At 37.9% G+C, this 22,076-nt stretch overlaps 2 protein-coding genes across 4 annotated transcripts in view; both read right to left on the reverse strand.

Moving 5' to 3' along the window:
* fryb (furry homolog b (Drosophila)) overlaps window positions 1-1,800 on the reverse strand; it is a 73,060-nt gene extending 71,260 nt beyond the window's left edge. Inside the window, exon 1 of the mRNA XM_053241246.1 lies at window positions 1,675-1,800. The gene's annotated coding sequence lies outside the window, so the exon portion shown is untranslated. The remainder of the gene's footprint in view (window positions 1-1,674) is intronic.
* A 2,774-nt stretch (window positions 1,801-4,574) lies between these two features.
* The window catches only part of rxfp2a (relaxin family peptide receptor 2a), a 56,867-nt gene continuing 39,365 nt past the window's right edge, over window positions 4,575-22,076 (reverse strand). For 2 of the 3 annotated variants that reach the window (XM_026941631.3, XM_026941636.3), the window contains 11 exons: window positions 21,273-21,344; window positions 19,540-19,614; window positions 13,233-13,304; window positions 12,259-12,330; window positions 12,008-12,079; window positions 11,817-11,888; window positions 11,639-11,710; window positions 11,315-11,544; window positions 9,726-10,136; window positions 6,542-6,760; window positions 4,576-5,902 (listed from right to left, as the gene is read on the reverse strand). In XM_026941631.3, coding sequence (XP_026797432.2) covers window positions 5,637-5,902; window positions 6,542-6,760; window positions 9,726-10,136; window positions 11,315-11,544; window positions 11,639-11,710; window positions 11,817-11,888; window positions 12,008-12,079; window positions 12,259-12,330; window positions 13,233-13,304; window positions 19,540-19,614; window positions 21,273-21,344 — 1,633 coding nt within the window. In that variant the 3' untranslated portion in view covers window positions 4,576-5,636. Of the gene's footprint in view, window positions 5,903-6,541; window positions 6,761-9,725; window positions 10,137-11,314; window positions 11,545-11,638; window positions 11,711-11,816; window positions 11,889-12,007; window positions 12,080-12,258; window positions 12,331-13,232; window positions 13,305-19,539; window positions 19,615-21,272; window positions 21,345-22,076 lie in introns of all 3 variants that reach the window. The other variant, XM_053241051.1, reaches the window with a different exon arrangement.

Consider the following 22,076-nt stretch of genomic DNA (forward strand, 5'->3'; position numbering starts at 1 on the left):
GCATCGATGCTCCCTGGTTTTTGCAGTGGACTGTGGGACTTTTTAGGGAGCGTTTTTAAAAATTTTGTGATTGAGACAGACCCTTAAAATGGCCGACTCCCTGATCAGTGCCCTGACTACTGAACTAGGGACCTGACTGAGATGCACCAAGGTTTTGCGAAGGTTGGAGTGGAAGAGCTAGAGTGACCGGCACAGAGCCCTGACCTCAACCCCACCGAACACCTTTGGGATGAACTCCTCTTGTGGCTGAATGGGCAAATCCCCACAGCCACGCTCAAAAAAATAGTGTAAAGCCTTCCCAAAAGAGTGGAGGTTATTATAACAGCAAAGGGAGTTTAAATCTGGAATGGGATGTTCAACAAGCACATATGGGTGTGATGGTCAGGTGTCCACAAAATTTCGGCCATATAGTGTACTGTATATGAGCCCCAGAGAGAAACCTAAATGGCTAAGTGCTTGGAGTCATCAGCACTCCCAGGTGGACATGTTTGCCAGAGAGTTTTTTTTAAAAAAAGGATGTAACTAGGTCACCAACAACAAGAATTGCGAGATACGGAGCACTAAGAATGGATGAATTTCAGCAAAATATGGGACAAGCAACATTCAAATGATCCAAAAAACCAAGTTTCACCCTAAAATAGAAAGGGACCAATACCCTGCTAAAAAAAAAAGCTTGATCTGAATACCTACCAGCTGCTGAAACACACATCGAACTGATCAAAATGCAAGACTGCCTTCTCCAGCTGGTAAGTTATTTTCCCATTACTTGTCTAAATTGATCAATAATTGTATGAGATTTCCTAATCACCTTACTGTTATTGTTTCTACTTGCACTTACCACCTGACTTCTCTACCAGTTTGAGCAGTTCGGTCGGCTTGTGTTTGGGCAGACGGTAGCTGATCAGAAGAAGCAGGGTACACTGTAATGAATGCTGTAATACAGCCTGACTGAGAAAATGACTTCATTAATGACATATACTGTATATTTATATTGTATATGAGTCATTTCTACTAGTCTACTCTATAGAATGTGTATATAAGATCATGATCATAGGCAATTTTCATTACTGCACTGCAGCTAGGATCTGGATGTACCATTAAAATAAACAATGTACAATTATATAAATGTATTAAAATGTTATACTGTGTGTAGGCCAGAGAATGAAATGATGTCCAACTTAAAAGATTTATTTTTAATCACCTAGTATGTGATTTAAAGTCTAGTCTTTGGACTACAACTTGATAAAAACCGTCAAAGAGCGTAGAAAAATGATGTTTTTCCAGCAGAAAAACAGAATTTCATATTCATGGAAGTGTTAGTTTGAGCTGAGTGAACGCGCCATTTTAAAAAGCTGGTGCGCGTGAACAGCAGCTGCTTTGTTGACATCAGCATCACAGCATCACTTCGGCACCATTTCCTCAGCCAGATTAAAATAGCATTCATGGAGTTTATCGATAGAAACCGCTAATTTTACAGCACACACTCGTCTACTGACGCTATACAATAATAATAATGATAATAATTCTGTGTTTCTTGCGGTCACACTGATGCTAGCCAGCATGTAGCCGAGCCTTTAGCGCTTTTCCTCACAAACGTCTCACTGCGAAAAAAACACCAAGACACAACAAATGCCATTTTGGACAATTAAAGCGTCGTTCAAAATGTTTCAGTACCTTTTATCCTTGTTTAAGTCTTGTTAAATTGCCATTTCCCCCTTCAACAGAACCGGTGAATTCTGCTTTTCTTCCACCTCTTCTGTCTCGCGTCTTCTCGCCTCGAGCGTTTTATCATCGACTGTCAGAAAGAGACAGCGGGTGAGGAGAGCGCGGCCCCGCCCTTGGCAACCAATTAGATACGAGACTTTCACAGGGCTGCTCGCTGATTGGATAAGCATCACGTCATGCATATTCGGTCTGTCGCTGCACCTGTGGGGATGCTGATGGATGCTGATGGCGAGGTGCACAAAATCATAACAAGCAAGCAAACAGAAAGGATGCAAGCAGGAGAATTTTATCAAACCAAGGCAAGAATGCAAAAAGAGCATTTTGGTACCCAAACTGTTGGCACAATTAACTGTTTAATTTGTAAAATATACACTATATGGCCAAATGTTTGTGGACACCTGGCCATCTAACCCACATGTGCATTTATGTGATCATCTCATTCCAGATTTAAAGCCCCTTTGCTGTTATAATGACCTCCACTCTTCTGGGAAGGCTTTCCACTAGATTTTGGAGCGTGGCTGTTGGGATCTGTGTCCATTCAGCCACAAGTGCTTTAGTGAGGTCAGGCAGTGATGTCAGTCAGGGCTCTGTGCAGGCCAGTCAAGATCTTCCACTCCAGCCTTGGCAATCCATGTCTTCATGGATCTCCTTTTGTGCAAGGGACATTGTCATGTTGGAACATGTTTGGGCCGCTTAGTTCCAGTGAAGAGAAATTGTAATGGTACAACATACAAAGATATTCTAGACAATTCTGTGCTTCCACCTTTGTGGCAACAGTTTGGGGAAAGGCCCACATTTGGGTGTGATGGTCAGGTGTCTACCAACTTTTGGTCATGTAGTGTATGTCTCATGCAAATGCATGGATGCAGAATCCATCAACGTGAGAACCTTTAACATCACCAGAAGATTATCACTAGGGAAGATTAACATTTCTATAGGAATGCATTTAAACACGTACTTATTCAGTCAGTGGATGGTGATGTAATGCAAGTGACTGCTGCTTATTTTATAAATGTAGGCTAATTACTACAAATGTTATGTTTCGGCTTCTCTCGCAACTGATAAAGAAGAACAGACAGGATTACAGCTAGTTAGACAAGTCAAACTTCTACCCACAGTTTCAGAGCCTTTTAAATCTCTGCAGCAACCACTGATATAATTTCTATAAAACGTATGTTATTAATGTCTGTTTCCTGTAATAAAGTACAGTTTTTATGAGCTAATAGTCATTTTTTAATAAATAAAATGGATAGATAAGTTGAGGAGTCCAGGAACCATATTTGCCCTGATTTCTTTCATAATGTATTTTATTATATTTGCTTATTATTTATTATTTAAAATAATGTACTCTTTTATTAAGTCTGATGATTTTGAGGAAGTAACAATTTTCTTAGGATGAATTTAACTGTAGAGAACAAGTGTTCAGGCTTATTTCGTCTTATTTATAATCTTGTTTTGTGCATAAACACTGGTAACAATCATACAACAGCAACCCCATTACTGAAATTTTGAAAGTTATAGAACAGCTTTGTTTGAAAAACTTCATTTACAACTCAAGCCATGTTCTTTTAGCATCAGCCCTATGTGTAAAATGAGTCAAAGATTTATATATATATAAAAAAAATAATGTTATACTATTTACTAAGAGTATTATATACTATTCATGAATGTGGAAACATGAAAAATTAATCATAATCATGAAAGGAAATTTGTTTTACTTATCTATTTAACCCGTAAGAATAAAAAAGTCTACACTTACATAATTCTATGTGGATATGTGTACTTACCTTAACAATGGTAAAATGATGACACATGAGATTTGATGAATTTATGAATGTGCTACCTGTAAATAGAATAAATAGAAAGCAAATGCTTATCTCACCAGTGAAATGACAATTTTACCTGAGATATACCTTTGAATGAGCAAGAAGTAATGTACATAACAAGCTTATAATAGAAAAAAGCAGGATATATTTGCTATATTGGGGTTATTAATGTAAACAGTTGTGTCCTAAACACTATTACTGTTATCAACCCTGTTACCCTCAATTCAACTTCAACTGTTATTAAGTTAAATAGAGGAATCAATTAAATATTGTAAAACAATGAGGAAATTGTTTAAATTATAGTAACTTTCATAAAATTGAAGCAACATTTTAGGGTACTCAACATAATTTACTTAATTAAAATAACTTTACTTGTAAATGTGTACACAATTAAGTATACTGTATACTGATTTTAATTATTCATATTGTAATGAGAGTCACTTAATTTGCAAAACAGCACAAAAAATACACGTAAATCCATTTGATTCAATATCAAATAATTGTGTGAATGGTAGTTACAGGATTGACAAATTCCATGGCTTATGTCAAAAAATTTTTGTTATAACCCCCAGTATATACTCGTGATTGAGGTGGGCCAGTGTGTTTTTTCATTTCTTATTTTGAATAAAAAGGTTTTTTTTTTTTTTTTTTTTTTTTTTTAATTGCATTTCAAAAAATGAAACTCACTAAATCAAAAAGGCACTCATTCAGAATAATGACCCGGGAACACACTCTGGATGGGACACCATTCTTTCACAAGGCACCATGCACAAATATTCCCACCTAGGGGCAATTTAGCATAGCCAATCCACATGGGAAGAATATGTGAGACTGCACAGACAGTAACCTGAGCTCAGGATCAAACCTCAGGGACCCGGGAGCTATGAGGAGGCGATGTTTTGTGCTGTTTCCTGGGTCCAAAATGTAGCGAATTTCCTTTGAAATGAAGGAATCAATTTCACAAGGTGCTTTAACTATATAAATAAAAATGTTTGTATACCTGTGTGCTGTATGGCAGCTTACTAAAGACAGTTTTATGTTTAAACTGTATTAAAAAGATGCACATTGCTATTTAAAGTAGCTGGTTCATTTTAATCATCATTTACCCTGGCACGCCATATAAAACGATTTACAGTGGTGACCTGACAAGTGGGAGGAGTTCAATACAAAAGCTGATGAGAGACTGAAGAGATGGCAAGATGTACAACATATTATTACTGTAGCACAGAATAGCACATTGTCATTTCATTACATTAACAAATAACCTGCAAAGAAATAGAGCTTCAGTGCGTGCTTATGCCTATTTAGTACAGCAGCTATATGAACACTATAGATGTTAATTCACCCCCCCGCCACTTTCTCTGTGGCACATCAAAGGATCTTTGTAGACCATTTACAGCCCCAAGTTAAGGATTTCCTTGGACTTTGTACTTTCTATGAACAACAGCTGCACCTTTTACATTTTACAAGTCAATTTTTTTTTAGCTTTTTTTTTAGTGTTCATCAGTAACATTTTTTCCTATGTTATAAATACATTTAAAACTTTGAATTGATCCTTTGGACATTTGTGTATACAACTGTACAGTATATTCAATGAGATGACATTTACAGTTGCTGACAGATTCATCAGAAATTTGACTCATAAATAATGCACATGTGTAAAACAGATCATTCTACAGATCATTCATATAACAAAGCTTGAAGAAGTGGGTCAAGAGCATTCATTTGAGATTTCAAGTGACCTACTGACATTACACACAGCGTCCTGCACCTGTGTGAAGAGCATCTGATTTCCTTATGTATCTCTGCTTTTTTACTCTTCTTCTTTAAGATGCTGGCCAGTACCATTTAGTCTGCATTGATGGAGACAACAAATATAATCCCCCTTTTCTCAGGTTTGTACATTAGCAATGATGCCTTTTTCTGCATTCATCCTCCTGAGAGATCAAGTTAATCTAGAGCCACACTGCTACGTGGAACCCACTCGCAGACCAAGACTCCCCTGTTGTCTTTTCTGTAGTACAGCCTTCAATTCCAATGGAATGCAGATGGGCTTGATGACGAGGTCAGCACTTTTCTGCTCCATCAGCCATAACGGGCATCCACGTCTGGATAGGAGACTCGGGCCAGTTTGCCTTTTGAATGGTAGAACGTATGCCTTGATTGTTCCATGTAGATTGTGGTGCTGGTGAGGCTCTTGCGGTCTTTCAATAAGGACGAGCTGCGTTGCCAGCGGCACAGTAACAGCTCCACCTGCTCCCTGAAGAAGCTGGTGGTCAGTGTGTAGAGGATGGGGTTCAGGGCACTGTTGATGGGCAGAATGAAGATCACGACCCAAGAGTTTATAGTGCCTGCATGACATGAACACACTTAATTAACAATTTAAGTTGTGTTTTTGACTAAAAACATATGTGCTTGGCTCAGTTTCTTTAATAAATATAAGTAAGAATTTGCAAAAATTCTTAAAAAAAAATAAAAATTTGCAATCACAAAAATCATGTTCCTATTAATCTTTTTTTTAAATATTTAATTTTAAAAAATCTCCTGTCTTCAGAAAGCATGTGATTTTGTGCATCTATTCCCATATATCATAGTCATAAAAATATAAAATAATCATCAATATAGCTATATTGTTAATTTTGCTAATACATATTTTTCTAATTTTCAGTTTACGCTCAGATAGCTAGTTTTGTACAACTAATACGTTATTGCTAATAAGATATATTAAATGGTTTTGTAGATTTCAAATATATACATAGTAAATGGGACATTTTCTTGTGGTACAAACTTCAATACTAAGTGTGATTTAAAAGTTCAGAAAAACAGTGACTTATTTTTAATATTTCCATCCTACATTCAGTCAGTTGAAACTTATGTACAATTCTGCAAATATCACTCCAAGGAGAAAACATTATTACATACTCATAAACACATCAGCATTTTGTGGGTCTGCACTTTATCGTAAAATGAGATGCAGTCTGTTTATATACCTGGTATCTCCATCTTCAGAAGGGAGAGTGTTTTGACCAGGAATATTGGAATCCAGCAGAGGGCATCAGAGAACACAATGAAAAAGAAGCGATTGGCCACAGCCACATCTTTGTGCAAGCGATTACGTACATCTGTGGCGTTGATACCGGTCTTGTAGATGGAGTAGAACATACTGGAGTAGCAGAAGACAATGACTAGGAAAGCCAGCAGGTTCAGTCCTGTTAACAGAGGAAGGCATGATAAGCTACACACAATACACAGTCACATGATTGCTAATCAGTTTGTTAATCTAACTATAAAAATGGGGTGGACAAGGCCACTTCAGGGGTCGAACATCCATATACATAAAAAAAATCTGTGTCAAAACAACCACCAAAAAAGCTCAAGGCCTATTCCATTTCTTTCTTTTGATAAACTATATGGCCAAAAGTTTGTGGACATCTGACCATACCACCCATATGTGCTCTTTGATCATCCCACTGGAGATTTAAACCCCCTTTGCTGTTATAATAACCTCCACTCTTCTGGGAAGGCTTTCCACTAGATTTTGGAGCATGGCTGTGGGGATGTGCTCATTCAGCCACAAGTGCATTAGTGAGGTCAGGCACTGATGTTGGGTGAGGAGGCCTGACACACAGTTGGCCTTACAGTTCATGCCAAAGGTGTTCAGTGGGGTTGAGATCAGGTCTCTGAGCAGGTCACTCAAATTCTTCCACTCTAACCTTGTCAAACCCTCTTTTCATGGACCTCGCTCTGTGTACAGGGGCATTGTCATGCTGGAACAGGCTTAGGCCGCTTAGTTCTCGTGAAGGGAAACTGTAATGCTCCAGCATACAATGACATCCTATACAATTGTGTGCTTCCAACTTTGTGGCAACAGTTTGGGGAAGAACCACATATGGGTGTGATGGTGAGGTGTCCCCATACATCTGGCCATATAGTGCATGAAAAAAACATTTTAATTTTGAATGAATGAAGGACACACACATCTGTGAAAAGGAATTTTGAAAACAGCACTGGATGGCATTAGTTCCATCATATATTGAAGCTCATGGTTTCTTTAATTATGGCCAGCGTATCATTAATACCTTCACACACACACACACACACTGTATACAACAATAGTCAATACAATACACAAAACAATCCGAGTCTTACATCAAATTTATAAGATCACATACTATCATTGCGTGATGTATACATATAAAAACTGTACTTTTTATAGCCTTCAATTTTTGCACATACATTTCAGGTAAAAATACCATTTCTGATAAGTACCTTAGCAAACTAGGTTTTATTTTTATTGATTTGATTATAGGGCAAACATACCACAGCTAATGTTATTAGGTATGTGGGTAAATATTGATGTCTGTCGGATGTCTGCCAGGCTTAACTTAGTCCCAGGCTGCTCGGTGGGCATAAATAATTTGGTAAGCACCATGGTCCATTAATAACAGAGAGTCCCCAAGACTGCATAATAATTCTCGTTACCAACTGTATTTAGAATAGTTGAATCAAGCTACACTACAGTGTAAATAATTCAGACTAGCATTTTCATACAGGAGTTTAAAATCTACAGTAGTGTGCAAATGTCAGAGATGACTCAAATGACCATAAAGTACTTATTTTTATTTGGTGGTAAACAATAATGATGGGAAAATGTACAGGTCAATAGTGAGGTTCAGTATGGGTCCCTGAAGGACTAGTAGTTAGGTCTCAGCACTCTGACCGCCGTGGCCCGTACTCGATTCCCGGCCAGGGAAGTGACCCCAGCCACTGGGGTTACACTTCCAGTGCCAGTCCCAAGCCTGGATGAAATTGGGGAGGGTTGTGTCAGGAAGGGTATCCGAAGTAAAACCTGTGCCAAATCAAATATGCAGACCAATGACCCACTGTGGCGACCCCTAACGGGAGCAGCCGAAAGAAGAACAACAAGAATATTAAAGTTCAATATGCCAAATAAAATATTTCAGAATGTTTTTAATGTTAAAGAACTTTGTGTGATTTATGAAGAAAAACAATAATGAATTATTATGGAAAATGGATTGTAACAGAAAACAACTACAACAGATATATAAAGTCTGCACACCCCTGTTAAAATGGCAGGTTTTTGTGAAGTAAAAGGATGACAGTTAAATCATGTCAGATCTTTTCCCACCTTTAATGTGCAGTTGCAAAGTATACAAATAAAGTGAAAAACAATCAGAAACATTTTAGGGAAAAAAATAAAAATAAAAAACTTACAATAATCTAGTTGTACACTAGATGCACACCCCTAAACTAGTACTTTGTTGAAGCACTTTTGATTTTATTACACCACGCCTTCTTTTTGGCTAAGAGTCTATCAGCGTGGCACATCTTGACTTGGCAATATTTTCTTACTCTTTCTTGCAAAAACATTCTAGATCCATCAAATTCTGGGCAACTCTAGTGCACAGCCTGCGGGTGTGTACACTTATGCAACAAGGTTAATTTTAACTTTTTAACTTTTTAATTTTTTCCTATTTTCCCCTAAAATGTTTCTGATTATTTTTCACTTAATTTTTATATGTCGTAATTTCACATTAAGGGTGGGAAAGGTTCTGACATGATTTATCTTGGTTTAATTTTTTTCATCACAAATACTTGCCATTTTAACAGGGGTGTGTAGACTTTTTATATCCACTGTAAGTACTGCATGGCAATGTCCTGTACATTTTCCCATCATCACTGTTTGCCGCCAAACCATTAACAACAAGTATTCAATGGCCATTTCATTGAAAACAAAATGGAGGTATCTTTTGCATAGCATTGTATGTGTTGTCTGTACTAGGACCTTCACAACAACCGAAGCAAGGCTTATACAGCCGATCTGTGGCTCTGTACTCTAAGCCTGAGCTCGGGCTACCATCTGTGTGGAGTTTTTGTATATATTCTCTCTGTTTCCTTGTGGGTTTCCTCCCACCTCCCAAAAACATGCCTCACACCCATATTCCTAAAATAGGCTCCAGATCCATCTCAACCCTCACCAGTATAAACCAGTTACGGAAGATGTATCAATTAATGGTTAAGGAACTACAATAAATGAAATGCACAGAGAAATGCATTTGAACAGAATGGCAATAAAATCAATGATGCTACTGTATCTGTATGCAGCTGTCTGGAACACAATTTTATTTCTTAAAAATAAAAACATAAAATCACCAAGGAATATTCCTGTAGAGTAACCCTTAGCGGTGGGCTTCTCCAGCCTATCAGAATGCAGGGGGAAGCAGACTCCATTGCGTCCGTAGTAGTTGCCAAAAAGGTTGTCGTTGAGCAGAGGGACACCAGCTATAAGCAATCCTAGCAGCCAGATGGAGACCAGCACTACACCAGTCTGAAGCTTCCCGGGTCGCAGATGACTGAAGGGGAACACGATGACCAGAAACTTTTCCAGCGTCAGGTAAGTGAGGAGGAGTACAGACACCTCGGAAGACAGCATGGCCAGGAAGCCAATGGTGCGGCATTCCTGGCTCTCCATCCACAGCAGTGCGTTCCGATTGTACTCACCACGGAACTTCACGTCAAACACACCCAAAAAGAATAGGTAAACACCCATCAGACAGTCTGCGCCTGCAGAAAACAGGAGAAAAGGTACAGAGATTGAGGGAATACTGCAAAAAATGATATCTTAGCAAGTGAAGATATCTTTAATAAAAGAAAGGTTATCTAATATTTCTGAGATATTCTGAGAATATGAGATTATTAAGCTTATTTAGAGATTACTAAGCCTTTGTCTAGATATATTTACTAGTTTCAAGCTTGATTTTTTAAAAATTTTTTATTGTAGTTTCTATTTGGAAAATAAACACTTGAAATAAGCAAAATTATCTGCCAATAGAATAAGATGGGCTTAATAATTTTACATTTATATTTATATACTTATCTAATAAAGAGAAATATAGTTGAAATGATATATATTCATGATATTTTTAAATTAAATGTAAATTAAATTAATATAATAATTAAATAATAATATAATTAAATAAATAAAGTAATTAATTTTTTTTTTACTCGATACATATGTAGGTGTAAATATTATCTTAATATGTCTATAAAAGTGTGGCAGAGTGGCTCTGAGGATTGTGTTGCTACCACACAGCTCCAGGGTTCCCAGTTCAATCCTGAGCTTTAGGTTCTGTGCTCCTCATGTTCATGTGGGTTTCTTCCAGTTTCCTCCCACCTCCCAAAAACATGCCAACAGGTTCATTTGCTTTGCTAAATTACCCCTAGCTGTTCACAGCATAGGCTCCTGATCTGCTGAAACTGACCAGGATGAAGCAGTTACAGAAGATGAATGAATCTCTATAAAGGTTATCTAGTTCATTTAAAATGTGTTCATTTAAAATCACTTAAAATGAATGTCCCTTTTACTGAGATCACACATTCGCCCAAACACAACCACCTACATATTAAAACACGGCCAGCTACATTTACTTGAACATGAGGATCTTTTGCATCAAATCTTTTCATGATTTATCTTACTGGTGTACTTGTTTCTGTGGCTAATGTTCCTATTCTTCATTGTTTTACCATCATTCTAACAAAGTCCTTTCCTCTATCTCTGCTGTGTCATTTATAAATAAGTGGCTTGTCCCTTCAAATCTGTTTATAGTAACTGAGTGTCAGGCAGCTGAATTTGCGACATCACCACAAAAAATTATTTGGCAATTAGGTGCTTGTTTGTGTGTTTCAGTAAATGGAGGAGTGATAGATGGCTTGTGTGTTTCCTTTGTGCAATGTAAACCCACAGCACAGGACTTTGATGCACACTGCATGCAGGTTGTTCTCTGCACGAATGCATGATCGCATTCCGATAACAAAGAGATTTCCAAAGCAGGTGATGAAGGCCATGACCCAGACGGACACTCTTAGGATCACGTTGGCCAACAGGTCCTCAAATGATGAGATCCCGTCTGTGTTGGGTTTGCACTTCCGCACATGCGGTGCATAGGAACAGTACTGAAAATCCTTAAAGTATCTGCACAGGAGAAGATTGAGGCTGATTAATAATACATACATACACTGGGCAAATCCTGACACAGCACTAACATATGAGGACCTACAGCACGTACATATAAGACAGTTTGCTCATTGGGAGGAACATCTTCGTTTGTATATCAGGAATCTCAATGTCCTCCAATCCTCTGCAAAACACAGTTTGATATCACTAATAGTGCTGATAGAAAATATAACCACTTTGCACAATATGGTGTCATTTTTCCAAAACCACTTTTATGTTTGTTTACTCACAGAGACTCAAGCTGAACCAGGTGATCAAAATGACCAGCATGAATGTGAAGCAAAGGATTGTGGGATATATTTCTTAAAAGAAACCCAAAACAGAAATCTGTCAGTGTAATCGTGTAAAATATAGTTATTTTATAACATAATAATTTAGCAGAATTCTACAACTTCAGTAGTAGACAAAGAAACGAACTCACAGTTTGAGTAGTGATTGTGAATTCTTAAATATATTGTTGGGAAGGTCTGCAATCCTGTTGCAGGACAAATCCCTATAAAGACAGGAAAGGAAAGGAACAAAGGAAATTATGTAAGTAGAAGCATGTGCCTGTGGAAAATCACCCCATAAACATAATTGCTTTTGGATAAGGTGGAAATGTACTTATTTACTAATATGAAACAGAGATGCATTGCGTTAACTTCACTGCAAGTTACTCTTTCATGTACTCACAGCTCTGCCAATGCTCCAAGTGACTGAAAAGTGTTTTCAGGAAGAGTCCTGATTTTATTGTCACGCAATGATCTAAAAACAGGAAGAGTCAGTTATAAAATAAGTCATGACATAGTCAGAACCATTCTGTATAAACTCTTGAGACTGTTGTGTGTGAAAATCCCAGATCAGCGATTTCTCAAATACTCGAACCAGCCCGTCTGGCACCAACAACCTTGTATCTGTGATCAGCTTTATTTTAGATTTCAAAATAGCAGACATGGGTTATAGTGAACACCTTGTATTTTCTCTCTAGGGCACAACGACCTGAAGCCGACACACACACACACACACACGGTGCTCTTTCATTTACTGATACTGGGACTGTGTTGTGTTTAAAAGAATGGTTTCTCACCCACAGTACCAGACAGTGCACCTTCCCAACAACGAACTGATCTCATCTTGCAGAATGAAAAAATAGCAGCTCCTTACAAACAATGAACATTTAACATATTTCTATCCTGAATCACCTTTTTTCTTCAAATCCCAAAGGGACTGTAAAGGAAAGACTAAAAGTAGGGGAAGAAAACTTGCCTACATCTATACTAAAGTACTCCATAAAAATGTTAGCGTCATCTACTTTTTAAAGAGAACATATCAGTTACGGTGATGCACCAGGTAGCATTGGCATCTCACAGCTCCAGGGTCTCTGGTTCAATCCTGAGCTCATCTTACTGTCTGTGTGTGGCCATTTTCCTCTGAAACAAGGCGTTTCCAACCACTTAACTGTCACTCACTCAATGTTTTTTGTTTTTCACACCATTCTGTATAAACTCTTGAGACTGTTGTGTGTGAAAATCCCAGATCAGCGATTTCTCAAATACTCGAACCAGCCCGTCTGGCACCAACAACCTTGAAACAGTTAAAGTCAGAGAGATCACACTTCACACTTCTATAACAAATATAACAATACACCAAGACATTAAAGAACTTACAGTACTGTGAGCTCACTACATGTCATGAGAGTGGAGTAGTTCAGCAACTCAATGTGGTTCTCAGCAAAATCCCTGTGTAGACAAAAATGGAGTATAAATGAGATAAACAACATCAGAACAGAAATAAACAGTTTTCAAAACACTTGAATGTGTTACTGTTACACCCATTTAATTGGTGACAGCAAACGGAAATTCGACATTGCAATATACAAGCACACCGCCTTTTACTGTCTCATTGTTCCGACAGAGTTGGACTCATTTCTGTGATTACTTGATAGCAAAACCTGCTTGAAAAAGAGATTCTGTGGTCCTGACATAAGACTCAGTATCAGATGTATTGGCACTGAATCAGTGAATGACTCTTCTAGGATCTATCATTAGCAGTTAGCGCAGGCTTTGAGTCTCCACAAAACAGACAGCGATTCGTCATTTAGCAGAAAGACAGAGCAAGTGAAAAAAAGAGAGAGGAAGCGAACAGCCCACACAATACAGCAACTGATGCCTATTCTCTAGCTTTCTCTCTACTGGCTGCCATCAGCACTGTGTTCTATTCACAGCATCTCACAAATTAAACAGGCCTACGATGATGATGATGATGATGATGATGACAAAGATGAGCAAAGACAATGCAGATTACTATCCTCAAGCTAAAGCAAAGCCATTATTATATAAGGACAGGATTGCAAAGCTATCTCCTTTCCCTTTCTACTCTTTTTGCCAGCTGAGTTAGTTTGACTAATGTGAAGCGGCTCATTTCCACCCTTGTCAGCAGCAATGCTTTTCATAGCAGCGGGTCAGTGATAGGTTTTTGGAAAGAATGTGTCAGAAGCCGGTTGAATCTTCATGTGCAGAGGCACAGCATGTTCCATTTCCATTACTCTAAACTGAAAACCCATAGCGAACCTTCATAAATACTTTACAGTTTTTTTCCCCACAATTGCTCGCCAGCATGTTTCACCAGCATGTTCACTTTTACACATATCTCTCTTCACAACCCTGCAATTTAGTATGTCATTTAATGACACGAATTAATACACAACTACCAAAACACCACAAACATGTCTCACATCTCAACCACTTATTTATCAAAACATTATCAGTACCTTTCTCCTAATGAGAACAGAGTACACTGACCAAAAAACAATAACAACTGCTGGCATTACTGTAGGTGCACTATGTGATATGTATGTAGTATGCTGGCATTACTGGAGGTGCACTATGTGATATGTATGTAGTATGCTGGCATTACTGTAGGTGCACTATGTGATATGTATGTAGTATGCTGGCATTACTGGAGGTGCACTATCTGATATGTATGTAGTATGGTGGCATTACTGGAGGTGCACTATGTGATATGTATGTAGTATGGTGGCATTACTGGAGGTGCACTATGTGATATGTATGTAGTATGGTGGCATTACTGGAGGTGCACTATGTGATATGTATGTAGTATGGTGGCATTACTGGAGGTGCACTATGTGATATGTATGTAGTATGGTGGCATTACTGGAGGTGCACTATGTGATATGTATGTAGTATGCTGGCATTACTGTAGGTGCACTATGTGATATGTATGTAGTATGCTGGCATTACTGGAGGTGCACTATGTGATATGTATGTAGTATGCTGGCATTACTGGAGGTGCACTATCTGATATGTATGTAGTATGCTGGCATTACTGGAGGTGCACTATGTGATATGTATGTAGCATGCTGGCATTACTGGAGGTGCACTATGTGATATGTATGTAGCATGCTGGCATTACTGGAGGTGCACTATGTGATATGTATGTAGTATGCTGGCATTACTGGAGGTGCACTATGTGATATGTATGTAGTATGCTGGCATTACTGGAGGTGCACTATGTGATATGTATGTAGTATGCTGGCATTACTGGAGGTGCACTATGTGATATGTATGTAGTATGCTGGCATTACTGGAGGTGCACTATCTGATGATGTAGTATGCTTCTTCTCTCTATTGTGTTTTGTATTGTAATTGTTAATAATCCTTTGCTTGATATATGACATATACCATATATAAAAGTAAAAGCCCTAGAAACAAAAATTATAACCCTAACAGTAAAATAAGTGTCATCATAAATTTCCACCTCCTTCAATGGATTTCAAATTGGTGTGTGACTGCCAAAGAACGGTGAAGTCCCATGCAAATATCTGCTTGTTTTCTTACCTGTTTGCTTACAGGCTTTCCAAAGTGGTCATACAAAAATAAAATTAGGCCATCCGGACTGTATCACCTGATTACAGACTGGTGGTATAGAACATGAACTAGAACGTTCACTGTTCCAGTTTGGCTATGTAATTATTATATTTTTTAGTGATTTGATTTAATTCAATATTGCACTTACTAATTGCTACTTAGCTAACTGCTATCATTTTGACAAGCAAAGTCATATCCGTTTGGTTCTGAATTTGATCGTAATTTCATTTGATACGAACTTTAGAAACATTTGCAGAAATACATGGCTTGACTGGTAGCAGAAGTGGAGTGTAAAATGCATGAGGAAAACTGTGTTCACTAAATGCATTTTCTGGTAATGCAATGTAAAATCTTTTTACAGTTTGGTCCACAAGGAGAACTTCTGCACAAACAATATGAAGTGTTCAAATACTCAAAGTGCAAATCTAATCATACCTACACTATATGGCCAAAAGTATGTGGACACCTGACCATCACACCCATATGTGGCTCTTCCCCAAACTATTGCCACAAAGTTGGAAGCACATAAATGTCTAAAATGTCTTTGTATACCCTAACATTAAGATCTCCCTTCACTGGAGCTAAGGGACCCAAACCTGTTCCAGCATGACAATGCCCCTGTGCACAAAGTGAGGTCCATAAAGACATGGTTTGCTAAAGAACTTGACTGGCCTGCACAAAACTCTGACCTCAACCCCACTGAACACCTCTGGGATGAATTGGAACACTGAACACTAATGCTCTTGTGGCTGAATGGACAAACACCCACAGCCATGCTCCAAAATCTAGTGGAATGCATTCCCAGAAGAGTGGAGGTTGTTATAACAGCAAAGAGGGGACCAACTCTATATTAATGCCCATGGTTTTGGATTGGGATGTTCAACAAGCACATATGGGTGTGATAGCCAGGTGTCTACATACTTTTGACCAGATAGTGTATTTCTTATCATTCCTGTAATATTCCTACTGTCTAATGTTCACCCTAATCCACAGTGCTGTGATTAGCAGCACAATATAAGCAAGACTGTTTTCATTTGTTGAACTGGTCCAGTCACTTCTTTGGTCAGTGCATCAGGTAAATGAATATCTGGTTTAAGATAAGGAAACTACAGAGTAAGAGGCAGATAATGTTCCCCTGACACACATGCACACACACTAACGTTCAGATTTTTTCACAGTCCATTAGTCTAGCTGGTCATCTCCGTACTTTTCTTCTCTTGGAAAGCAGCTCCTTTATTGTGACTATCCTCCTGGAAGTCTGGGTAAGGTCACTCTGACCAAATACTACACAGAAAAAACCTCTTACAAGGTGTTCAAAGAGCTCTCTGAACTGATAAAGCCATAGCTGTCTGTCTGTCTCTAACTCACACCTGAAAATGTAAGGAACAAAAGAAGAATCAGACATAATGGCCACCTGAGCACTTTCAGTCTTGGACATACCAGACAGGACTCCACTTTTGCTCAAATGTATGTTTGATAAATATGGCAACTTGTAATGGTATGCTAATGGTAACACTTGTGGCAGAAAAAAATTGTTTTGTTTCCTTACTCACCAACAAAAATGGCAATGATCCATGAATCAAAAAGTTCTTTAGGTAAAAAAAGGGGCATGGTGGCTTAGTGATTAGTAGTGTTGCCTCGCACCTCCGGGGTTGGGCATTTGAATCCCACCTCCGCCCTGTGTGCGTGGAGTTTGCATGTTCCAGAGGTTTCCTCCGAGTCCTAAGATTTGCATAGACTGATTGGCAGGTCCAAATTGTCTGTAGTGTGTGAATGGGTGTGTGAGCGTGTGTGCGATTGTGCCCCATCTTGTGCCCCGAGTCCCCTGCGACCCTGTGTAGGATAAGCGGTACAGAGAATGGATGGATGGTTCTTATAAGGGTCATCATTACAAAGAAAGCCCCTGTCATGGCACCTATATCATTAATAGTGTAATCCAAATGTATCTGTTCCATCAAGATATGTTTTGTGTCAGATGTTTTTTTTTTTTGCACTGAAACCATGAGGCTCATGTTGCCAACATTCAGGCAATTCTCATAGCCTCCACTTCTCTGTGCACACTGTGTACCTTAATCATTACACACTTCCATAAAAGACAAAGACATTATTCCAAAGACATTATTTAGCTAAGTGATATGATAAATTAATAAAATAACTAAATAAACCCATATTTATTTTAAATATACAAATTGGATCTACATCATAATCCAACATGAAAGCCTCCCACCTCAGTCTGATGCTGTCACAGAGTAATACTGATGATTCAGTATTCAAGATGTAGGTCTATATGTAAGTCTTTTTTAGATTTCTCAACAACTCAACATGGTTTCAATCCAGTGCGTAATGATTTTGCGACATCCAGATTGCACAATGCTGAACTGGAGGCGATACCCCTTCCTTACTTGTCAGCTTGGTAACTTGACACCAAATTTCTTGGTTGATTGGGTAAATGTATGCAGGAAAAAGGGGACAATAATGTAAGTTACCCCTCGGGTTCCATGAAATCACACTTTTCTCTCTCTTAAGATGAATTAGATAAATGCAGTTGAAGGAATAAAGCAATTCAGTAGATCAAATGGCTGCTGTTAAATAAGCAAATGAAGACAACAGATTCGATTCTTGTGGGGTTTTTTTGGTCTCTAGTTATGTTTCCCTTAAGACTCACTACAGCTTGTTCTGAGAACAAACTGTCAGTGTGAGAATGATATAGCTTTGCATTATGTTCCACTGATCAAATCAAGTAAACCATATGCCATTTTGCAATTTTCCCAAACAAGAAGCTTTCGTCTCTATTGCTTTTGCTCGTATTACTGCTTGGCAAGGAGAGAACATGAGCTCATTCCATGTGAAATACGACAAAAAATGAAGTAGAACAGCACAAAGAACCTGACATTGTAGGTCTGAGGGAGTTCCCATAGCTCAAATTGCCAAGCTCTTTTAACATAATTATAGAGCATACAAAGAAGTTGTAGAAAGCTCCCCACAATATAATTATACTTCCTGCAAGAGTGAAGAGGCACTTCTCTCATCTCTCTAAAAATACAAATCAGCATCTTAACATCAGTGCTACTGATGGCTTTAAGCCAAACGTGAGGATTCAGACATAAATGGGATGTGCAAATTAAAGAGAGCATTCTGGGTGCTAGCTAATGTCAAGTGGTTTTTGTTTCCCCTATTAAGCATGGAGTGTGTGTCCTGAAAGCTAATAACGTCAGTTTGGTATGTTAGGCTAAAATATCACAGTTTCACGGTATGACACACAAGCTGATGGTGAAAATCAAAGGAAAAATTATTATGAAATCGATGTAAAAGAAACAAAATTTGGACATCCTTGTATATATAACAAGAAGCAAAAAGTTCAAGTCCCCTAATTGTTCTTCTTTCTTAGAAGGTTATTTTGAGAATGAATTTAAAATCTCTTACATTGTCAGACTTTATCACTTTGTCTGATATAAGCTTAAAGTGAGAATGGCTGTAAGGAAAGGCAGCAAGCCTTGTTTCGTTTTGTTCTGCTCAACAATGCAATGTTCTTCTGTGCGTTTGATAGCTGTTATGTATGATAAAGTTATGAACACGCTAGGAGAGGCAGCAGAGTTAGCAATGTAACATGTTTAGTAGACAGTTACATGATAAAGGGTTTTCACTGTAGTTGTGCTCCTTGTATGGAGAAACAGAGGCTGCCATATGATTTAGTGGGAGTTCAGAAAAAAATCCAACCTGGAGTTTTGGGGAATTGCAGCCAGACACAAAAAGGAGGAGAACCACTGGAGTTAAAAAAGTCAACAGTTAACTTTTGAGATAACTGGCCACTCATACACCATGACTAACTCTGAAACTGTGACACTGTAACAACCCTAGTCAAGAGTGGCATGAGTGTGAAAAGATAAAATGAGTTCATATGTCTTCTCATATTCTAAATAATAGTAATAATGTCTGTTTTAGGATACAATGAATCATAGCATTCTTTATGTTACTGTACAGTATATAGTATATATTGTCGGTAAAGGACAAAATACTAAAATACAAAATAAGAATGGTGAAGGTGGTCAGTAAAGAGGATGGACTTGTTGAGGATTATAGTACTCACAGCCAGCTGAGCAGAGGCATGTAGTTACAGAAGCTTAGTGCAGACAGCTGTACCAGGGATGTGTTCACCATTGACCTAAGAGAAACACACCGCTTTAAATCAGTTACATCACCCTTTGCAGTGAAAAACACTAAATGCATTCTCCTGCAGACTATGAATTTTTGCATATTTTCCTGTAGAATATATATGTTCACATGCTTTCACGTACCTAAACTCCCACCCATCACACCAAGATCGGTAATAAATAAACTCTTCTAATAAGCTGATAATTCTAGAAATGCAGAAATGAATACATCTTTCAAAAACAGGCGTTGAGCAACTACACGCTGATGCCAGGTCTAACATGCAGCTTCTGCTGAATATTGTTGCAACTGTCCCTCCTGTTTTCTATTAAACAAGCAGTAAATAAAAAGCATTTTTGTCAGAACGCCTGAACAACAGGTGTTTAATGCTGAAAAAACAAAGAGCACTTTCAAGCAACACCAGCACTGGAAGCAAAACAAATCAGTGATAAGAGAGAAGGAAATAAATAACAGAGACATATCCACGAGGACGCTTGTGTGTGTGCCATGAGATTGCAGCTAGTCTATTCACTGAAGATAAATAAAAATATAAAGAGACAATAAGATGGCAACAGAGAAACTGCAGGTAGAGATGACAGTAGATATGTTTAAAGAAAGAGAAAATAAAATATAAATGCACATTTGTGAGGGATGTGAGAAGTAGTTAACTGTTATTCTTACAGGTTTACTGTAGTAATAGTAGTAATCTCTGAATAGAAATAAAAATAGAAGCGCAAAAGTGCCCATGTGGCCAGTGGAATATCAACTTCCCTGATGTTACAATGTCAGAACCAATTATGTACCTAAGTTCAATGTGTATAGATCAATAATGCTCAGTATTGAGCAAACTTTGATGTTCTGCTGGTAAACAATTTTTTTTTCTAATACAGAAGTATTCAAAAGATAGGGGAATTGCACAAAGGAACTGCAGTTGGTGTGGATGATGGGTGAGATGAAAAATACCAAAAAATAAAGGTTTAAATGACTATATAAATTGTCAGACCTGACAATTTTTACGTATTTTGCAAAGAAGCTCCACATTTTAACATCAGAGTACGCTAGAACAAGTTATCACTTTATAACATGCAAAATGAGTAGTCTTCTTATTTTCATAATAAAAAGGGTAGATGAGTGAGTCAAGATATGAATCTGGAATGATTGACTGCCCTGCCCCTTCCCTCATTTCACTGCAGTAATGTTTCAGCTGATGCTCTCATCTCCACTGATTTCCCCACTGTAAAAGGTGCATTAATGCAGTGCCTTCACTTTCTGTCAAGGAGAATGTTTAGCCTTCATTAATGTGAAATAAAATCTATCAGTGTATGTTTGACTTAACTTCAGTTGGGGTGAACTGAAAAAGAAAAACGCTTGAAAATTTGTTAAAAAAAAAAAAAACTTGCAAAAACCCAACAACAGAATAAACAGGCCTACAGTAAAACAAAGTGTCAAATCTAACACTTTACAAATAATTGTAATGGTAATGAGAATTAGGAAGTGATTAAAGCTGCTCGCTGTTTGTTTCCTGGTCTCCTGCACCATTCAGCGCAGACACATTCAAACAGAATCATGAGAGAGATTCTGAAAAAGACCTTTTACACAGCTAACAGAAATCAATGCAGCATTACAGCTGAGGAATAGCAGACATATATTGATCAGATGATGATTACTTACAGAAATATTAACGACTTGAGACCAATGAAAATATCATGAGAGATGTTCCTCAGCGGGTTGTGATCCAGGACTCTGAGAAGAAAAGTTTTAAGACATGAGTCTGTAATATTACCTCTTTGTCAGGAAATACAGTCTTAGTAAAGTTAGAACCATCAGGGGTTCTTCGGTTGTCCCCCTGGGGGAACCCTTTAAGGTGCTACGTAGAAACCTACAGAGTGTTTCTTTATAAAGAGAGACCCTTTGTAGAAGCTATGAAACCCTTGAAGAACACTTTTGTAAAACTATAGCTTATTAACAATATTTCTTGTATAGTATGGTGTGTAAACGTCAATGTATATGTAATTATCTACAGTCTAGCTGTAGGACTATTATTATTAATAATAACAGTAATAATATGTAAGGAATAAAACATGGGGTGTGCTGTCATAGGAAAATAATCCATGCCAGGGTGGTGTGATATAGTCTGGTGTTAAATTAGTGGGCTGGTACCACCTGAAGTGAATTATTTTCCCATACCAGCACATCACTAACTATTTTATTCCTCATAAACCTCAGCATTATGCCAACTATTTAAATGTTTTAATTTAACCACTTAACCACTTATAGTTAATGATTTGGAACAGCCGTGAGGACAGTTAGTTCCTGTTATCACTTACATCATAGCAACCATAAGCAGTCATTCCCACCCCAGCCCCTCCTTTTCTCTCTCTTCAAGTTCATAAGACAAAAAAAGTACCTTTTCATGTTAATTAGACTTTCCAGTTGCAGAAAACATAGTGACTGTTACAAAGTGCTGACACTCCA

This window comes from Pangasianodon hypophthalmus, chromosome 17, assembly GCF_027358585.1.
Source record: "Pangasianodon hypophthalmus isolate fPanHyp1 chromosome 17, fPanHyp1.pri, whole genome shotgun sequence".
In the NCBI taxonomy this organism is placed as follows: Eukaryota; Metazoa; Chordata; class Actinopteri; order Siluriformes; family Pangasiidae; genus Pangasianodon; species Pangasianodon hypophthalmus.